General features: G+C 38.5%; 1 protein-coding gene across 3 annotated transcripts in view; it reads left to right on the forward strand.

Moving 5' to 3' along the window:
- CEP83 (centrosomal protein 83) overlaps positions 1-21514 on the forward strand; it is a 131703-nt gene that overhangs the window by 87018 nt on the left and 23171 nt on the right. For all 3 annotated transcript variants that reach the window (XM_075551174.1, XM_075551172.1, XM_075551173.1), the window contains 4 exons: positions 7848-7962; positions 9043-9187; positions 9299-9448; positions 20091-20166. In XM_075551174.1, coding sequence (XP_075407289.1) covers positions 7848-7962; positions 9043-9187; positions 9299-9448; positions 20091-20166 — 486 coding nt within the window. The remainder of the gene's footprint in view (positions 1-7847; positions 7963-9042; positions 9188-9298; positions 9449-20090; positions 20167-21514) is intronic.

The following is a 21514-nucleotide window of genomic DNA, read 5'->3' on the forward strand; positions in this document are numbered from 1 at the left end:
ACAAATAGCAGTTGGTGATGGAAACGATAATATACAAGTGATAGTTTTAAATGAGAAGATAATGTAGCAAACAATACAGCATTTTGAGTCCATTAACTAGTTCTGGCCCTCCTGTATTAATTATTGTACATTTAATCTTAAGCAGTGACTGAATCACTTTGGGATTTGGTTTCCTCATGTGATAGGAAGAATGTGATGTGAGATACTGTTCTAACATTCCAAAGAACCCTTGCTAAGTGAGATGGGTCGGAAATCCATGTCACCATGTTTTTCTTCCTCCAAGAAAGCCGAGCAAGTTTCTCCTGAGTGCTTTGCCAGCACGACAGAGAGAGCCATACCTTGAAGACAGTAAGTGAAGCAAAGATTTAAAAAGCAAAGTGTGCTTCAGTCTTGAAGTGGTTGCCTCAGAATTTGAGGAAGCCAACCAGGTCTAGGAGTATGACATTGGATTTTATGTGTGAGGTGACAGGACCCCATTGGCTCACCTCAACCCCTATCCTGCTTTCCCATTGGCCCTTATTATTGCTCCCTGATTTGTCCTTAATCCAGCATAATGGTTGGTCTTGTACCCACGGCTTGTACACTTCGGTGTCATGAGGGGCGGTGTGATAAATTATCTGGACATGACCTGTGAACTGGCTCATATGACGCAATTTGGGATAAGTCATTAAGATCTTATAGGTTATCCAGGCCTCTGACTGACCCTGACACTAAGTTTCTGTAAATTCTACATTTGATGAAGTTCTAATTTGATTGGTTATTTGAACAGATATGTAACAGAGTATACATAGAAATAAATACAACACAAAAATTCAGGACACAAGTTTTCTCAAGCTCTTTAATTCCAATATGAATTACCGTATATACTCAAGTATACGCCGACCTGAATATCAGCCAAGGCACCTAATTTTACCACAAAAACTACATTGAAAATGTGCTGGAAATATGGTGAAGAAAGCTGATGGTGCCCGGCTATCAAAAGAGATAGTGTCTGGGGTCTTAAAGGCTTGAAGGTAAACAAGCGGCCATCTAGCTCAGAAGCAACAAAGCGCACATGGAAGAAGCACACCAGCCTGTGCAATCACGAAGTGTCGAAGGGATCAGTATAAAGCATCATCGTCCAAAAAAAAAATCTTACCATAGTGAATGAAGGGGGAAGTGCAGAGTGGAGACTGAGTGGAGATCCAAAGCCCATTTGTCGGCCACTGGAGATCCCCTCACAGAGGGATCTAGAGAAGAGTCAGTTGGTGCGGTGTAGCACCAATGAAGAACACAGCTTTCCTCAAGTTCCTAAATGCTTCCTCCCCACCCACTACCATGATCCGAATTCTACCTTGCAAGTCTGGATAGAGCAGAGGTTGTACACTGGTGCAGATAGGAGCTGGGGGCACAGGGAATCAAGGGCAGATGATACCTTCAGGACCAGGGGTGTGAGGGGCGATACTGGGAGGGTAGAGGGTGAGTGAGTTGGAAAGAGGGAACCGATTACAAGAATCTACATGTGACCTCCTCCCTGGGGGACAGACAACAGAAAAGGGGGGGAAGGGAGATGCCAGATAGGGCAAGATATGACAAAATAATAATTTATAAATTATCTAGGGCTCGTGAGGGAGAGGGGAGGGAGGGGAAAAAAGAGGACTTGACATAAAGGGCTTAAGTGGAAAGCAAATGCTTTGGAAATGATTAGGGCAGGGAATGTACAGATGTGCTAATTATACAATTGATGTATGTAAGGATTGTGATAACAGTTGTATGAGTCCCTAATAAAATGGTTTAAAAAAAAAAGAAAATGTGCTGGGAAACTCTGCTTATACAGGAGTATATACGATATTTTCACGTTTGTAACAATGAAACATTGTGCCCCAGTGCTTGTAAAGGAACTCTATTCTGGACCTGAATAGCCAGACTGGACTGCTTGGAATGCCCAAACTGTAGCTGGTCAGCAGAACATTGGACTTGCTGGGCTTTTGCATGTGACTTCTGACTTTTCTTGGTTACCAAGTGCTTTATTCAGCACGTTTTACCTGAGCTCTGTAGCCCACCTGTGTCCTAACTCTTAACTCTGATTTCTCGTTTTTTTCTGTACATGTTTTTTCCTCGATTGTTATTTGCTTTTAGAGTTAGAGCACAGATGATTTCTACTGTCTGCTGAAAGAAGAGCAATGTAGTGTAGTTATTATTTATTTTGCTCTATTTATTAACACATTGCTAAGAGTTGCCTGTCTTTTTAAGGCACACTTGCATTACTTTGCATACAAATAGAGTATTTAAAGACCATCCTTCAACTTAGACAAGTCAAATTTTCATTTGAAATCTTGTATGTAAAAGAAATTCTTTGAAAGGATAAATTTAAAAATAATATTTCAAAATTGACTGTCACAGTTTTCTTTGCAACTTGACTTTTTTTGTCAACATTTTGCAATTCCAGCAAATGGTTGTTTGCAATGCAAAAGAACACCTGGGGTGTATTTGTCTGAGTTATGCAAATTTGCAAATGTTTGTTAGGCTTTAGAACAAAACTGTGTGAATATCTGTGTCTTGGGTTAAAAGCTGTACCAAAAATGGCCTGAAAGTGATGGCCTTAAAAGACATTTTACTTCCTGTGAGTAAAATTCATGTAATTACCTCATAAGGTTTTTGCTTTTGAGGATTCAGTAAATGATGATAGCTTTAAAGTGACACAAACAATAAAGATTTTTGCAATTGTGAATCTGTTGGGGGTAGTAGACAGCCACCTCTTGTGCTCCTGAAGAGTGACTGGTGGGTTTGAACCAACAATCTGGCAGGTATAGCCCAAGGCCTAACTTGCAGCACCTTCAGGGCAGAATTTAGCTAGGGCGCCATTAAATTAATGAGGTCATACCATCTCTGACCTTTGGAAAAATCTTGAATTTATGTACCATTTTACTGAATTGTGCATCCAGAATTTCTTTGGATAACATTTGATTTCAGTTATGTGTCTGTTGTCTGCTTATATAGAGATTGTTTTCTTGTGGCTGTGTAGTCTTAACAGATTCTGAACCCCATAAGTTACCATCATGATTTTTTTTGTAAAAAAAAGTTTCATTGACTATAATTCATATATCATACAATTCAAGCATTTTAAGAAGAGTTGTACAATCATCGCCACAATCCGTTTTAGAGCATTTTTCTGTCTTGCACTCATTGTTATTAGTTCCCCATTCCCCTCAACCTCCCTTTCTTAATAGAGGTTTTAAAAGTACTAAGTTGCATTCTCTGGATAATCACTGCTGTTGTTTCAAAACATAAGTAAATCTAAAGGCCAAATCTTAATGAAAAATATTTGTTAAAAGTAAGGTGATTTGGTTTTAAAGACCAGAAATCTCTTGAAAGTATAAACTAATTTTTACATTATATAGTTAATTTAGGAAAAATTTTTTTAGGATTCCTATGATTTTCAAGAGACCTGATCCCAAAGAAGATTAAGAACTAAGGATCTAGAAACAGAAAAAAAATACGTTATTAAGACTGAGATTTAGTTTAGATTTATGTGTAATACATTTTCATGTAATTTTTTCATGTTAAATAAAATAATTTGGTGTGTTTTGGAAGTTAATTAGTTTACTCCTAGTATAAGTGTGTTCCTCTCTCAGGGTTGTAGAAATAAAGAGCTAAAGAAAAAGTTACGTGAGTAATTTAAGTGCAGAGACAAGTACCTAGCCGTTATCATTTGCTTAATAGCAAAAGTGGGCCTCACAGTCCAGCCCCGCTTGTCTCCTGAGCCCCTGTACAGTGTTCTTTCAATTTTAATAATTACTGGTTAGCTGGAAAATGTTTTCTCATTTCAGTAGATCTCGGAGTGGAATGAATAACAAATAGGTTTTTATTCTATAGCTACTCTTGAAGTTATCAGGAAATGATAACTTTCTATAAAATAAGATGGCTCTTATTTTCCACCTCATATTTAAAGCATCTTACAGTGTGGTTTATAAATGAACACCAGGTCATCCTTAACCTTTTCCAATTAGTATATAATAGAAGTTGTAATTACATTTGTCATGATGATTGAATGTTCATTGTAGTTGCAATTTTCAAAAATTTAAAGTGTTTTTAGTTTAAATTCGGTCCATGAAATTGTAATGTAGCAAGAAACATTCTACAAAATGCTTAAGTTGTTAAAATAGGCCTTAGCTGCCTTCACTTAGTTAACCAGCGTTGCTTTCACAGAAAAGAGCGTTGGAAAGGAGGTTCAGAAATGCAAAGCGGTGGCAGCACAAGTTAGCCGTTGTGTAGTGCCGTTGTTTTGGAGTTAGGTCTTTTGCTCTTAGCAGTGCAGCAGCATTCATTTGCTTTATCTTTTAATTATGAATTTAACCAGTCGTGTCAAATTTTCAGCATCTTTCACAGATGGACTCTCTGATTGAGGTGCTTCTCATTCTTATCTGTACTCTTCTTGGACCTGGGACTTTTCCTGAATTTTTTCTAGTTTCCATTGTTACTAGACTCCATACCCTTAAGCTTCCTATCCTTATGACTTCACACTTTACATATTTGGCTTGTGTGTATTTGTCGTTTTCTAGCGTGAACAGATCTCAGTTGAATGGGAGATTGAACTGTGTGGAGCCACAACTCATGGGCTGCAGCTCCTGGTGGAGCTGTACTTGCATAGAGTCCTCATACCTAGAGTGTGCAGGGTGATGTGTCATTGGAAATCTCGGTGATGCTACAGTGCAGTTGCCTTATACCCCAGGGGGATGATTGACAATGATTTACTTTTCTGTTTGGATGGGGTTTTTTGTTTCCCTGCCTTTAGTCTGCTTGTCTCTTGTTTTCTGCTAGCTAAACCAGCTGATGTTGGTGTAGTTGGTCTCATGGGGTTTTGAAATTGTCATAATGCATATTGCAACTACCAAAGTAAACTTGAGTCATGCATATCTCAGGAACAAGCAGATGGATTATGGGTCCCCACTGAACTCTAGCCCTAATCCAAGAAGAGTTAGTTCTGATAAGATGACCCTGCTCGATTCTCATCTTTATGAAATGATCGTTGAAGATAAGGATGCTACAGCCAAGTGTGCTGAAGGATGCAGATGATGTCCAGCTATCAGTTGGAAGGCTTCTATTCAAACAGCCATCTAAGTGAGGAGCCAAATTGTCCACATGGAGAAGGCATATCAGCTTGTGTGATCCAGATAGAATAATAACAAAATTCAAATATGACAAAGGGAAAAAGTATCAGAGCCTAAATTTTGAACACCCAATTTGTAGATGGCGATGGAGGAAAGTAGGACCCCCAAACCGATCTGTGGAGTATCTAGCTTGATTAAGTCGCTTGCAGATCCCCACAAACCACAGGCAAGGGTCTCAAACAGCTTTACTATCAGAGATCATTGTAATTGTGAGTATATTGGATTGAACTTGATACTTGTTCACTTGACCTCCCTCCTGACACAACCTGAAATTCTTCTAGGTACAAATACTTTTTGTTTGTTCCATGACAAAAATTTATTCCCTGGCCTTTTAAATATTCATGGTGGCCTTTTATTTCTTGCTTACTGTTTGTATTTTTATCTCTGTATTATTAGATATCTTATCTTTACCACTTTATTTTTTTATGTTTTTTATTGTTTCTGTTGGGTTTTCCAGTTTACAGGGGAGTAAAGGCATAGAGATAAGAACTGATGTGTAAGGGTTTGTAGGGGAAGTAGGGGTGGGGGGGCTGGAGGTAAGAGAGTGCAAGGGGGTTGGGGGAACAAAAGGTGGATGTGGGAGTTGGGAAGGGAATAGTCACTAGAACCTGTAGTGATTATACAACTTATTTAAAAAGCAATTTAACCATGATGGGGCGCGTTCTAAAATTGAATGTGGTGATTGTACAACTTTTCTTGATAAGATTGAACTATTGTGTGATATCTGGATTAAGTACCAATAAAATTGTTGGAAAAAATTAGCCATTGGAAACTGTGGAGCTTTGCTCTGTGTTCACATACTGAGTAACTACAAATCACATCAACAGTATGGTGTGGGGGTACTTAGGGGGGTGTAGAAGAGGGAAGGTTGTTTCTTTTTTAAGAACGAGGTTTTGGCAATAATGTCTCAAATTTTATTTTTATATACATATATATATATTATGACCCTCTGACCCCTCCCCCCTAATCCTCCCACACACTTACTTCCTCTCCATTCACATGTATATCTATATACAGGTGGACTTTAAAAAGTTCATTGTCCCACATGGAAGAAGCACACCAGCCAGTGTGATTGCGAGGTATCCATGGGATCAGGGATCAGCCATTGGAAGAGCCAAAGCAAACGATCGTTTCGATGCAGATGAGGAGGGTTGGAGTCGAGACTCAGGGCTCATTTGTAAACAGTTGGACATCCCCTCACAGAAGGGTCATAAAGAAGGAACGAATCAGCCAGGGTGCAGTATAGCACAGATGAAATATAGCGACATTTCTCTAGTTCTTTAATGCTTCCTTCTCCCCCCCCCCCCACCCCCCAACTACCATGACTCAGTGCTACCTACCTTACAAGTCCGGCTAGACCAGAACATGTACATTGGTATAGATAAGAGCCCTTGACACACGGAATCCAGGACAGATTACAACCCCCACCCCCACCCCACACTTCCAGGTACAGTAAGGGGAGTAGTGATACCATGAAGGTAGGGGGAAGTTGGGGGGAGAAGGTGGAGAAAGGGGAAACTGATTGGAATGATCAATATATACCCCCCCCTGGAGGGGGTCAAACAGAAAATGGCATAAGATATGAAAATAACAATTTATAATTTATCAAGAGGTCATGGTGAGATGGCCAGTTGGGAGGGGGAAAAGAGGAGCTGACACCAAGGGCTCAAGTAGAAAGAAAATGCTTTGAAAATGATGATGGCAACATATGAACAAATGTGATTGATACAAGTGATGTATGCATTGTTATAAGAGCCCCCAATAAGATGATAAAAAGAAAAAAGTTTATTAAAGATGGAATTAAAAATTCTGTGAACCTTTTGAAGCTGCTTGTATATTACTGAAAGAGTCCTGGAGATGTAATGGGTTATGTGTAGCCACAAGGCCATCAGTTCAAAACCACTCCAAGGGAGAAAGATGAGGCTTACTACTGCTGTAGTTAGTTATACTCTCGGAAACCCACAGGGACAGTTCATTCTCCTGTAGGGTTACTGTGAGACAGAATTGACTCAGTGGCAGAGAGTTTGTGCATCATTAAGTTCTGAAACAAATTTAGCGGCTGCTTCTTTCCTGCCCCTTTTGTTAGCTTTGCCTCTTAATTAAGGCACTCTGTACAGTAGAAAGATGAAGCAATCTGTTTCCGTACAGACTTAAAATCTCAAACCCTATGGAGAGCTGATATGAATCAGAATTGTCTTAATGGCAGTGGACTTGGTTTTTGGTTTTGTCTCTTAAATGGTTTACTTACCTTCCAGTTTTTAATTTAGCACGTTTGCAATTAGTGTTAATTTTCTGAGATAAAGTTGATTGTGCTACCTTCAAATTGTTGTTAGATGCCTAGCCTTCCACTCAGAGTGACCGCGTGTGACTGGACAGGGTAAGTTATTTGTGTGGTGTTCCTCTTCCTATCAACAGCCACCACTGTTTCCAGAGCTGACCAGGTGATCCTGTTTCTCGATAGCTTCCTATCTGCCCTTCCTTTTCCCATCCAGTCATGTATTAAGAAGTGACTGAAATTCACAGGAAAAGACTGGTTTCTTAGGTGTCATCTGGCGCAGCGTATTGTTGCAGGCAGTGAAGCCCCAGCTTCCCTGGGAGGTAGTTACACTCTATTCTGTAATCCCAAACAGGCTTTCTGGGTAAGCACTTAATGACCCAAAATGATAAATAGTAACTTCACTTTTTAATTATTAACAGGTCAAAGAACTTAAACATTCAAACAAACTTGAAATAACGGACATCAAACTGGAGGCAGCAAGAGCTAAGAGTGAGCTAGAAAGAGAAAAGAATAAGGTTCAAAGTGAACTGGACGGTGACGTATCATTTCCATGCTTTCTACTGTCAGTTTTGCATGGGAACAAAGTAAAATGAGTAAAGTCTACCTCAATTTTTATTTCCAGAGTTTTTTATTAATTCAATTTTCTCATCTTAGAGCACATGTAGAATATTTATATTTTGTTTATATGCTAAATATTTGGATAATTCATAGATGCAAGTTTTTTTCTTTCTTTAAAGCAGCTGTGTTTATGTCATAGTCATGGTTAATACATGAGTTAATTGAAACTTTTAAAATGAGATTTCATACTCTGGCTTTAGTTTTAAATCTATTCAGATCATGTAGTTATTAGTTCTAGTCTATGATAAGACTAAAATAAAGAAAAGAGGTGGATTCTATAACTAAAGAAATACGAAAATTATTGATATATAGCCAAGGCTAGTTACTGGAGCCTAGTTCAGTTTAGGCTTATTTTTTTTAAGTTTTAGTTTAGTCTTAGCATGACCTTTTCATCAATATTGCTCTAATTTTCAGTCTACTTCAGTAATAAGCTGCTCATGGCTTGTGACTCTGTCCTATCAGTCAGAAATTATGATGAATGATTGTTCTTACCAGTTTCTTGATGTAGCTCATGCGTTTGCTCATGGGATCCAGCCCTGCATTGTAGTTTAATTTTTGAATTCGATGTCTATTTATTGTATTCTACCTGCAGAATTCATGCCAAGATTGTGAAATCATTGCAAAAATGTGAAATCTCCATATTCTATTTTGTTCTGTCGGGATCCTAGGTTTAGGGTTCTGCGGCTTTATTAACTCTGGCATACCACTTCCTTATGATGCTATCTATTGTCTGTGTCCCAGAACTTGAGCTGATCTGCCCAGCTCTGAGGTTCAAATGAGTAAATGCCTTTTATTAAAGGTCTTTTTATGTGCTAAGTAAGCAATGACAGAAAAATTAACTGTGCTTTATGTTTGGTTCTTACTTCATCAGTCTATCCAAGGTGAATTATTTTCTACTACTTTTTTTGTCTTTCTAACAAATGCTTACTATAAATTGTATTTTTTTTCTAAGCTACATAATAATTTTAAATGTAATATTTTCTCTTAAAAAATTAGGATTGCAGTCAGACAATGAAGTTCTCAAGTCAGCTGTTGAATACCACAAAGTGCTCTTAGTGGAAAAAGATCGTGAATTAATCCGTAAAGTACAAGCTGCCAAGGAAGAAGGTTATCAAAAACTAGTGGCATTACAAGATGAAAAGTAAGTACTTAATGACCTAATTTTATGTTGTCTCCTTGCAAAGGAAAACATTTTACTGTCAAACAATTCTATTTGTAGTTCTGGTAACATAATTCTCATCTGTTGTTTCAGGCTAGAACTTGAGAACAGATTAGCAGATCTAGAGAAAATGAAGGTGGAGCATGATGTCTGGAGGCAATCAGAAAAAGATCAGTGTGAAGAGAAATTACGGGCCTCACAAATGGCGGAAGAGTCTGCGAGAAAGGAACTTCAGAGTATTAGGTTATATATGTGTATATATGTATATATACCTATTTATGTTTATAAATCTTAAAACTTGATTTTGAAATAATATCAGCTACCAAAGTATAGTAATAGTATAAAGAATTTCTATTACTCTTCACACAGATTCCGCAATTACTAAAACATCTATACTACAATAATAAAAACCAAGAAATTTATCTTTGCAGTAATCCAGGTGATATATATTTTATTTATATCTGGGTTCATAAGCATACAAACCTTGGACAATGAAAAATAAAGATGGAAAAATTGATTTCAGCATTCAAATTGTGGTATTTTCCAGACTCGACCAGAAAATACTCCTAAAGACAAACAAACAATCCTTTAACTACAAGATTTTCCTTTTTGTTGCTGTTGTATTTTTTTTTTTGCCATTGGCTTTTTGTTGTTGTTGTTTTGTTTTCTTTTGTTGCTTGGTTTTGCTCTGTTTTGTTTTTGTGCATGTTATTATCTCCATGGGTCTGTCTAAGATAGACTGGATGAACAATTTGAAGAAGAAAAAAATGGGACTGACAGTTCTGGGGGCACATGGGAGAGGGAGAGGGAGAGGTGAGGGGAAAGGAAGCGGCGTTAAAAACCCAGGGACAAGGGAACAGCAAGTGATCCACATCAGTGGTGAGCAGGGTGTAGGAGGCTTGGTAGGGCATGATCAAAGGCAATGTAACCAAGAGGAATTACTGAAACCCGAGTGTAGGCTGAGCATGATAGTGTCATAAGAGGAAAGTCAAAGGAAATAGAGGAAAGAGCTAGGAGGCAAAGGGCATTTATAGAGGTCTAAATACAAGCATGTACATATGTAAATATATTTATATCAGGATGGGGAAATAGAGCTATGTGCATATGTTTATAGGTTTAGTATTAAGGTTGTAGATAGACATTGGGCCTCCACTCAAGTACTCCCTCAAATGCAAGAATACTTTATTAAATTGGCATTCCAATGATGCTCACCTTCCTGACACAATCACTGCGGGTGTGTGAGCAAATGTGGTTAAGAAAGCTGATGGAGCCTATCAAAAGATATAGCGTCTATATCTTAAAGACTTGAAGGTAAACAAGCGGCCATCTAGCTCAGAAGCAACAAAGCCCACATGGAAGAAGCACACCGGCCTGTGTGACCACAAGGTGTCCAAGGGATGAGGTATCAGGCATCACGAAAGAACAAAAAAATCTCATAATTGTGAATGAGGAGGATTGCGGGGTGGGGACCCAAAGCCATCTGGAGGCCACTGGACATCCCCTTGTGGAAGGGTTGTGGGGAAGAGACGAGCCAGTCAGGGTGCAGTGTAGCAAGGATAACATACAACTTTCCTCTAGTTCCTAAATGCTTCCTCCTCCCCCACTATCATGATCCCAATTCTACCTTACAAATCTGGCTAGACCAGACAATGTTTACTGGTACAGATGGGAGCTAGAAACACAGGCAATCCAGGACGGATGATCCCTTCAGGACCAGTGGTGAGAGGTGATACTGGGACGGTGGGGTGGAAAGGGGAAACCTATTACAGGGATCTACATATAACATCCTCCCTGGGGGTCAGACAACAGAAAAGTGGTTGAAGGGAGACGTCAGACAGTGTAAGGTATGACAAAATAATAATTTATAAATTATTAAGGGTTCATGATGGAGGGGGGATCAGGGAGGGAAGGGGGAAATGAGCTGATGCTAAGGGCTTATGTGGAGAGAAAATGTTTTGAGAATGATGAGGGTAAAGAATGTGCAAATGTGCTTTGTACAATTGATGTATGTATGGATTGTGATGAGTTGTATGAGCCCCCAATAAAATGATTTTAAAAAACAAAAATCAAATTGTCGTGTTTTTTAGAATTTTTTCTTTTTAAAATCATTTTATTGGGGTCTTGTACACCTCTAATCACAATCCACACAACCATCCATTGTGTCAAGCACTTTTCTACATTTGTTGCCATCATTATCAAAACATTTTCTTTCTACTTGAGCCTTTGGTATCAGCACCTCTTTTTTCCCTTCCTCTACTCTCCCATCCTCATGACTCCTTGATAAATTGTAAATGATGATCTTCATCTTACACCATCCACTGTCTCCCTTTACCCATGTTTCTGTTGTTCGTCCCCCTTGGGGAGGAGGGGTTGGTTAATACGTCAATCATTGAAATAGGTTCCCCCTTCTCCCCTCACTTTCCCTCTACCCTCATGGTATTGTTACTCCCATTACTGCTCCTGAGGGGTTTATCTGTCCTGGATTCTCTGTGCCAAGAACGCTCATGTGTATCAGCATACATACTCTGGCCTAGCTGGATTTGTAAGGCAGAACTGGGGTCATGGTTGTGGGGAGGAGGAAGCATTAAATAACTAGAGGATTGTGTTTCCTCTGTGCTATACTGCACCCTGGCTGGCTAATCCCTTCCTTGTGATCTTTCTGTGAGGGGGTGTCCAATTGTCTACAAATAGGCTTTGGGTCTCCACTCCAACCCCCCTCGTTCACATCAATATGATTGTTTTGGTTCTTCTGGTACCTGATCCCATTAACCCCTCATGATCACACAGGCTAGTGTGCTTCTTCCATGTGGGCTTGTTGCTTCCCTTAGATGGCCACTAGTTAACTTCCAAGACTCCAGCTGCTCTATCTTCTAGTAACCTGGTACCATCCGCTTTCTTCACCACATTTGATTATGCACCCATTTTGACTTCAACAATCATGTCATTCTCCCTCATCCTAAGAGTATTTGTAAGTAGCCTTGCTGGCACTGTTGGTAAGTATTAGTTAGACTAGTAACCATAAGCCAGTGGTTCAAACCCACCTGCTCTCCAGAAGAAAGACTAGCATAGCCTAAGACACCCTATTTTGAGTTGCTATGAGTTGGAATTGACTCGGTGGCAGTGGCAAAGTATGTATAAAATAGTTTTGAATAATGACTAATTTATAACTACGAAATATAAACATAGTAACTTATGTGTACAGTTCTTTTTACATTTAGCCTTAGAGCATATAATCAAAATACAATTGTCTAAAGGTATATCATACCTAGGTTGCCTTTTCTACCCAAACTTCTTTTCATTTTGCTTTTATTATCTATAAAAGTTTTATATCTTATTTTTTCATTCCATTTTGAGCCTTCACCTTTTAGATTGTATTAATTAGTATATTTGTGTGAAGCATCAAGGACAGAGCCGTACAAACGGTATATTCAAGAAAGTGCCACTCTCATCCATTCTGCCCTGTTTCCCTGCCCTCCATCTTTCCTTACCCACCCCTTCTAACCAAGTTAATCTTTGGTTTATCCTTCCTGGTTTTTATTTCCACAAGTGAGTGAATAAGTATTTTTATGTCTCATTTTTCTTAGATAACAGTGTATCCTGAAATTCTCTGATGGTTCAGAGGTCTTGTTTTTTCACAACTACGAAGCACTCCATTGTTTATATGTGACATAGCTTATTTAGTCCTTCTATGCTTGAATACTTTACAAAGTTTTATGATTATAAATTATGCTACAATGAATAATTTTGTACATGTATGTATTTTTGTGTTTTTGGAGAGATATCTTTTATTTAAAAAATCATTTTATTGGGGGCTCTTACAACTCTTGTTACAATCCATACATCAATTGTATCTGACATATTAGTACACATATTCCATCGTTCTTTTCTAGACATTTACTTTCCACAGAGCCCTTAGGATCAGCTCCTCTTTTTTTCCCCGACCTCCCCGCACTCAACCCTGGTGGCCTCTTGATAGATTGTTAATTATTTTCAAATCTCAACACTGACCGCTGTCTCCCTTCCCCTCTGGTTTCTATTCTTCCCCCTGTATGGGGGTGTGTGTGGTTATCTGCCATTCATTGGGATTGGTGCCCCCCTCTCCACACATATCCCTGCCTTCCCCCTACCCTTTTCTGTTCCCGTTGCTGTTCCTGGGTTCCGTGTGTTGTGAGTTTTATCTCTTGCCTCTACCTATGTATGTGCTACTGTCTAGTCCAGAGTAGGAAGCAGCACTGGGGTCCTGATAGTGGGGGTGAGGAGGCCTCAAGGGATCAGAGGTATATTACGTGACCCATTGGTGTTCTGCACCCTGAATGACTCATTCCCAACTTGCGACCCCTCTGTGGGGAGATGTTCCATTATCCATAGATGGGCTTTGAGTTTCCGCTCCAACCCCCCTCCATTCTCACCAGTGCATTTTTGTTTGTTTGTTTTCTGTTTGTTGTGAGTCTTCTGATGTCTGTTGCTTGGTCTCGATGATAACACGATCGCACCAGCTGGTATGCTTCTTCTGTGTGGACTTGTTGCTTCACTGTTGGATGGCCACTTGTGTAACTTCAAGCCTTTAAGGGTACCGTCCTCTGTCCTCAGCCCATCTTCTTATGTACCCATTTCGTCTTCAGCGATCGTGTAGAGTGGGGTGTGGTGGGTGAGCATCACAGAATGCCAATTAGTTAGAATAAAGTGTTCTTGTGTTGTTGGAAGGTATGAGCAGAGGCCTAAGGCCCGTCTGCAGCCTTATTGTATTGCCTTATAAATGTATGTACAGAGGCCCATACCACTATTGTTATGGATTAATGTATTTACATAAGTGCACACTTCTGTTAATCTCCTTATCCATGCTTTTGCTTCCTAGAGCTTGCCTCTGTTTCCTTTTGCCTCCTGCACCACCCTTACTTGTGCTTCCTTGGAGGGATAACTTAAGGATAAATTTCTGAAGTGAATAAATGGTCCAAAACCAGAAATTACATGTGGAGTTTTGTTAGCTAATGTTCAGTTTCCATCCACAAGAATTCTGGCATTTTAGACCAGAGCCTGTACACGGGTACAGATAAGAGCTGGAAACACAAGGAATCCAGGACAGATGAACCCCTCAGGACCAATATAGAGAGTAGTGATACCAGGAGGGGAAGGGAAGGTGGGGGGGAGATACAGTGAACCGATCACAATGATCTACAAACCCAGGGGGATGGACAACAGAAAAGTGAGTGAAGGGAGACATCGGTCAGTGTGAGACATAAAAAAACAATAATAAATTATCAAGGGTTCATGAGGGAAGGTGGGTGGGGGAGGAGAGGACAAAAATAAGCTGTTGCGAAGGGCTCAAGTAGAAAGGAAATGTTTTGAAAATGATGATGGCAACAATTGTAGAAATGTGCTTGACACAATAGATGTATGTGTGGATTGTGATAAGAATTATATGAGTCCCCAATAAAATGTTTAAAAAATAAAGTGAAGTAGGCATTCCACCAAAAAAAAAAAAAAGGAAACTCATTGCCATCAAGTCAGTGGCCAACTTAGCAACCCTATAGACTGGGGTAGAACTTAGCAACCCTATAGACTGGGGTAGAACTTAGCAACCCTATAGACTGGGGTAGAACTTAGCAACCCTATAGACTGGGGTAGAACTTAGCAACCCTATAGACTGGGGTAGAACTTAGCAACCCTATAGACTGGGGTAGAACTTAGCAACCCTATAGACTGGGGTAGAACTTAGCAACCCTATAGACTGGGGTAGAACTTAGCAACCCTATAGACTGGGGTAGAACTTAGCAACCCTATAGACTGGGGTAGAATTGCCCCTGTGAGTTTCTGAAACTAATTATTGTACAGGAGTAGAAAGCCCACTTTCTCTTACAGAGTGGCTGGTGGTTTGGAACTACCTATCTTGCAGATCACAGTCCAATATGTCACCACTACACCACCAGGGCTATTGTGGTCATAGTAATGAAATGAAGAAACCATGCCAAGTCGGACAGCATGCTAACATAGAAGCATCACAGCAGTGGTATTTGAAGTGACAGGTCCTGCAACCCGAGCGAGACTCATGGTATTTTACAGCCATCAGCTCATTCAGCCTTCCACAGTCCTGAGAGGACATATTTAAAAAAAATTAAAATTCTAGCATTTTGCCTAACTACCAGTAAGTAGTGTCTTGAGTATGAGAATGTTTCTTCACAGCCTTGATGTCTTACTATTTAATTTTTTTGTCTTTGATAAGTGAGAAGTTTCTCTTACTATGAATGAGATTATATAACTTCATATATTTAAGGACTACTTTTACACCTTTTTAGTGAATTGTTTATTTATTTTTCCTAGTGATTTCTTTGGCCATTTTCCCCTACTCCTTGCTCAGGACCAGCAGTGGGAGTGGCAAAACCGGGAGGAAAGGGGGTGTAGAAAGGGAGAAATGATCTTGGGGATCTATGTGTAACCTCCTCTCTGGGAGATGGGGAATGGAAAGGTGGGTGAGGGGCGATGACGGGCAGTGTAAGATAAGATAAAATAATTATTTATAAATTATTAAGGGTTCAGGGGGAAGGGGGGATCGGGGAGGGAAAAAAAGGAAAATGAGCTGATTCAGGAACCCAAGTGGAAGGCGAATTTTGAGAATGATGAGGGCAACGAATGTATAAGGGTGCTTTACTCAATTGATGTATGTATGGATTGTTATAAGAGTTTTATGAGCCCCAATAAAAAGATTTATTAAATTTTAAAAAGCTGTATATATTAGAAATATTATTCCTTTAACTTTGAAATATGTTGCAAATATTTTTCCCATTTTGACAATTGTCTTTGGCTTTATGATATTTTTTGCTATGTAGAATTCTTTATTATTTTGTGCCATAGTCTTCTGTAATGAAGTTAAAGGGGAGTTCACACTTCTTTTTGTTCTTGTATGATTTTATCTTTGCATTTATATCTTTAATCCGTGTGAAGTGCTGTCGCTTTCTGAATGACTAATCAATTTTCCTTTTTTATAAAAAAAACCCGTAGCCCCAATGATTTGTAATAGTACCTTTATTATACATTTCTGTATACCATATATACTCATATGTAACCGTGTTTTTCAGCACATTTTTAATGCAGTTTTTGTGGTAAAATTAGGTGCCTTGACTGATATTCGGGTCGGCTTATACATAAGTATATATGGTATGTATATTTAGGTATTTGAGAATGTGCAAAAGAGTTTGTGGAATCTTTCCATTGTCTTTCAGTTTCATTTTCCCATGAACTTGAAGCCCTCTCATTTCTCTTGGCTTACTAACTCTTCTATTCCAATGGTGTGTTTATCTTTTGACGCACTCTGACAATATTTTAACTACAGAGACCTTATAGGAGTTCTGTGGTGTAGTGAGCTACACATTGAGCTGATAGTTGCAGATCCGTGTTTCAGCGCCACCAGCTGCTCATTGGAAGAAAGATGAAGCTGAGTGCTCCCATACAGATTTAAAAGTCTTGGAAACCTAAAGTTTACTGTGTCCTCTAGGGGCTTGATGGCAACGAGCTTGTTTCTCTAAAGCAGTATGCTCTGTCTGTCTGGGCCAATCGACCCTTAAGGTTTTTTCTTTCAGTATTTTTAGCTATTTTAGTTGCAGAGCATTTTGTTGTTGTTTGGGTGAAGGATTATGGAATGTTTCCTATTCAACAGTTTCCACAGTTTCTGTTTTATGCCAACGCTGGCTGCAGTCTCCTCCGTGTTATAATAGTCCTCTTCCTCCGTCCTCTCTGTTTCCATAGCTCCTCTTCTGCCCACTCTTGCCTTCTGAACTTTGTTTCTGGGCCAATGCTGCCCTTTTGGTGGTACATGGTTGATTGGTTTGAGGACACATAGCTCGTAGGTGTGATGTTCACTTTATAGGCCAGTTTTCCGGAAAGGTGATTCCCAGAAGTGGGTTCATGTCCAGGTTGGAAGAGTATCAAAGGGCCACAGTGTCAGGGGTTCTCCCAGTCTCTCTCAGGACCAGTAAATGGGATATCTTTTATGCGTTTGAATTTGATTGGGTTCTGTGTTTTCTCCCACTCTGTTCAGGATCTTCTGTGTGATCTTGATCTGAGCACGTAGTAGTAACATCTCGTTATTCGGGTCTCAGGACAGTGGAGGCTGTGACTCATGTGGTTCATTGTTCCTTTGAAAATTCTTTCACCTCAGTCCCTCCTCTTCCTATCACGTGTAAACCCCTAGATTGTCCAAAAAAAGAAAGTGATTTCTTCGAGTCTTTGATTTACTGCAGTCTCTTGCTCTGGACAAGGATGTGTCATATGTGGCTAATTACCAGCTTTTAAGACTTGAGTTTTTGGCTATGCTTTCTCTCTTTTTTTCCATATGAACTCAAATGTCAGTTTATTCAGCTCCATAAAAAAAAAATCTTGTGGGTATTATTATTGGGATTGTATTAAGTTTTAAAGCTAATTTAGAATTGATTATCTTTGTAATGTTACATTTTCTTATCCAAGAACAGAGATAAGTTTCTATTAATAGAAGGTTCCTTTTGTGGCTTTCAAGAGTAACTTTCTTTTTGTAGTTTTAACACATTCCTTTAAAAATTGTTCCTAAGCATTTAATCTTCTTTGTTGTTATTGTAGCTGTATGTTTTTTCTTTTCTTTATTTATTTTCAATTGGTTAGGGTTTGGTTTTGTATGTTCATTTAAAAACATTTACACTAAGGTCAGAACAAAGCTGATATGTTCACTATCTCCAGTTTTGCTCAATATTGTATTGAAAGTACGGGCCATTGTAACTAAATAAATCAATTATATGCATAAGAATTGGCAAAGAAAAATAGATCTATACATGTAGATGACATACCGTATATACTCGTTTATAAGCGGGGTTTTTCAGCACATTTTTTATGGGAAAATTAAGTGCCTCGGCTCATATTCAGATTGGCTTACACTCGAGTCTATCCGGTAATATCCTAGTAAAACCCTAGACAATTCATAATAAAACTAACTCAAAATATAAAACAAGATACTTGCTTAGGACTTAGGTATATGAAGGGGCTTCAAAAATTGTAGAAAAATGGAATTAGAAGATAGGTAATTTTTCCGTGAACTTTTTGAAGCTCCTTTGTATATGTATTTTATAATTAAAAATCGATCCATTTTTATTTTCTTGTTCCTTTGTCAGGCATTACAACAATTTTCACTTCCTTGGAAATTAAAAAGGGGGTCTTAAACTTATCTCTGGAGATAAATCATATGATAATGCCCCCCTCTTTAGATCCATTAATGTTATATAGACTTCCTAATATTGAACCAACCTTCATTTCTGGATTAAATCATATTCAATCTTAGTGTGAAATTGAAGGCAACAATGTGCAAAAAAATACTATGCTTTATGAAAATCACATGGAGAAGGTAGTTTGTATTAGGAAACCACACAACCCATGCATTATTTGTGTATAAGTATGGTAATTGGACCGAACTTTTCTAGCACTCTACCTGAGCTAGGAACCTATTCATGATTTTTGTAGAAAGAAACCTTATTAACTCAGTAACCTAAGAGCAACAAGTAAATCATAGTTAATCATTTCATGGAGGAAATGCCTGGAACTTTGAGAGAATTCCAATATCACCAGCATTAGGACATAAAAGCGTGTGTGCGTGTACTGGCAATGGAGCAAAAGGTGGACTCGATCTGGCCCTCCTCACGTAGAGCCATGGTTTCTGGCATTTGTATCTAGATATCTCAGGACGCAATGGGGTCCTATCTTCTGTTTTCTTTCATATTATATTGGCCAGTTATCTTCCAGGACTTGGGATGTTCCACTCAGCCCATCAACATATGTATTAAAATTTAATTGTGTTGAAAGCACAGCTCTAGGCTGTTGTTGTCCCAGTGAACCCATCCTAATTGGGCAGACAAGACATAATAATATTTCAGACAACTGAATTATATTTGAGATAAGTATTTGAAGAATTCTTAAAGTGGAAAGGTAAAGGAGCCAATCCTGCCAAACCTAATTAGTGTAGAGTCTTCCTCATCAGCTTAGCTGTTTTGTCTCCTGAGATGCTGAGGTTCTAGCAGAGACTGTATTAGTCCCTCTCAAGAGGACACAGTGTTGTCCTTATCGCAGAGTGGAGCCAGTAAAACACATTGCAGAATAGTTTACTGTCCTGTACTGAACAATTTTCTTTTAAATCCTGAATTTAAAATCAGAAAAATTTCAGCATAATGAAGTGGGGACAAGGATATAGTTATCAGGCCTTAGAAGATCTGGATTTTATCTTATTTGGCTGCCTGGTGGCTATGTGATCCTTATCTGTAAACTTTAAATAAGATTTCTCTACCTCTTTCATAGAGTTACTATGAGGAATTAATATAATTCAAATTGACCTGTTGCGTATAGCTATCATGGTAGGCTAAGGACATGATGAGCTGGTTTCCAACCAGTAAAAAGCCCAGAACCTAGTAGAAAAAAAGGAGAGCAGCAGTGAGCTTTGAAGGAGAGCATTTATAAGTTGCAAAATTCCCTGAACATGCAATGGCTTCTCCGGAACCTGGCTACTTTCTGATGCCTTCGCAACACGTTTTTCACTTTATTTTTTCCACCAGAAGTTCATGTAGTTCCTTATGTTTATCAAAAACCTACCCATCAGATTTTCATCTCCATGGGGTATATTCTGTCCGTTTAGACAGGCTTGGTTTCTAGTCCTCTAGATAGTCATTGTGGATTTCCTTACAGCAAGCAGTAATTTATGTAACCTGATTGCTCTATGTGAATATAACCTAGCCGCTGGAAGTCTGACTCTGTATTATTGTATCTGCTGTTCTGCATAGTGTAGTGCTTTATGTCAAATAGATACAAGATAAAATGGTTGCCTGACCCTGTGAATTAAATATGGATTCTTGTTAATGCCTTGGTGTCTTGTCATTTTTAGGTTAAAACTTAAACAGCAATTTATGAATATTGAAAATGCAGAGAAAGAAAAAAAAGAAAATTCTGACTTAAGAGAGGTATGATTTCAGCAAATATTTTGCTTTTACTTTTGTATTAAAGTGCTGCTTAAAAATCTTTATTTCGTATCTGTGTTTGAATTTTGCATGTCAGTGTTCTGAATATCTAATCACAATTAATAATGAGGTTGGTATGTTTAAGATATAATGCCTAGAAACTCCTTAAGTATTACTTTAATAAACTTTTTATTTTTTGCCAAATATTTTTCTTCAGACATTTGTATGAGATACAGAAAATAAAAGGTTGTTTAAAAATTTTTTTAAATTGTAACTTACAGGATAGTACTTTGATATTCTGAGTTTAAGAAATTGATTGTAAAATCACAGAAGGTTTAAGTTACTTGTGTGATTGCCATACATTTCTTAATACATGAGATAGTTCTTACTTTATCTCGATGAAACTTAAGAGTTTTATTTATTTATTTTTTGGGGCGGGGAGGAAATTTGTTTTGGTAAAAGTCATTTGGATTGAGGAAAAATTTTTATAAGGTTGGGAAAAACGTGGAAGCGTATTTTCTGAATTTTATTGGTGTCTTCTTTTTTTGTGTGTCAGCTGTCATGCAGACTTAATTTTACAACTCCTATTAAAATTAAACGGGCAGGGAGGGGGTACCAGGGAACCTGATATCAAGGAGATCAAGAAGAAAGAAAATGTTTTGGAACTGATTGTGGTAGCAATTGTATAATGCTGCTTGATGTGATCTGTAAGAGCTCCCAATAAAATGATGAAAAACAAACAATAACAAATAAATAAACAGGGAAAACTTTGGCCTGAAGAAGCATATTCAAAATTAGAAATTTGAGACACCATTGTGTTGTACATGCCGACAGTTGTTTTAGGGACATAGACAGTCTGGTGTTACTTGACTTTGCTACCACCTGTTTAATTTATTGCATGAGAAATCTGGATTCTTTTGACCCTTAGGCCTCATAATAGGTTCTTTTAATTCGTTAGGCCTCCTGGTGCTTCTTATTTTCAAACTTTTCAGAATGTGGTTAAGAGTGATGAAAGTCAAATCTAGGGACAAGGGAACAACAGATGATCCAAATCAGTGGTGAGGAGGGTGTAGGAGGTAGGGTGTGACCAAGGGTAATGTAACCAAGAGGAATTACTGAAGCCCAAATGTAGGCTGAGCATGATAGTGAAACAAGAGGAAAGTCAAAGAAAACAGAGCAAAGAGCTAGGAGGCAAAGGGCATTTATAGAGATCTAGACAAAGACATGTACATATGTAAATATATTTATGTATGAGGATGGGGGAATAGATCTATGTGCATATATTTATAGGTTTAGTATTAAGGTAGCAGATGGACACTGGGCCTCCACTCAAATACTCCCTCAATGAAAG

Source organism: Tenrec ecaudatus, chromosome 6 (genome assembly GCF_050624435.1).
Source record: "Tenrec ecaudatus isolate mTenEca1 chromosome 6, mTenEca1.hap1, whole genome shotgun sequence".
In the NCBI taxonomy this organism is placed as follows: Eukaryota; Metazoa; Chordata; class Mammalia; order Afrosoricida; family Tenrecidae; genus Tenrec; species Tenrec ecaudatus.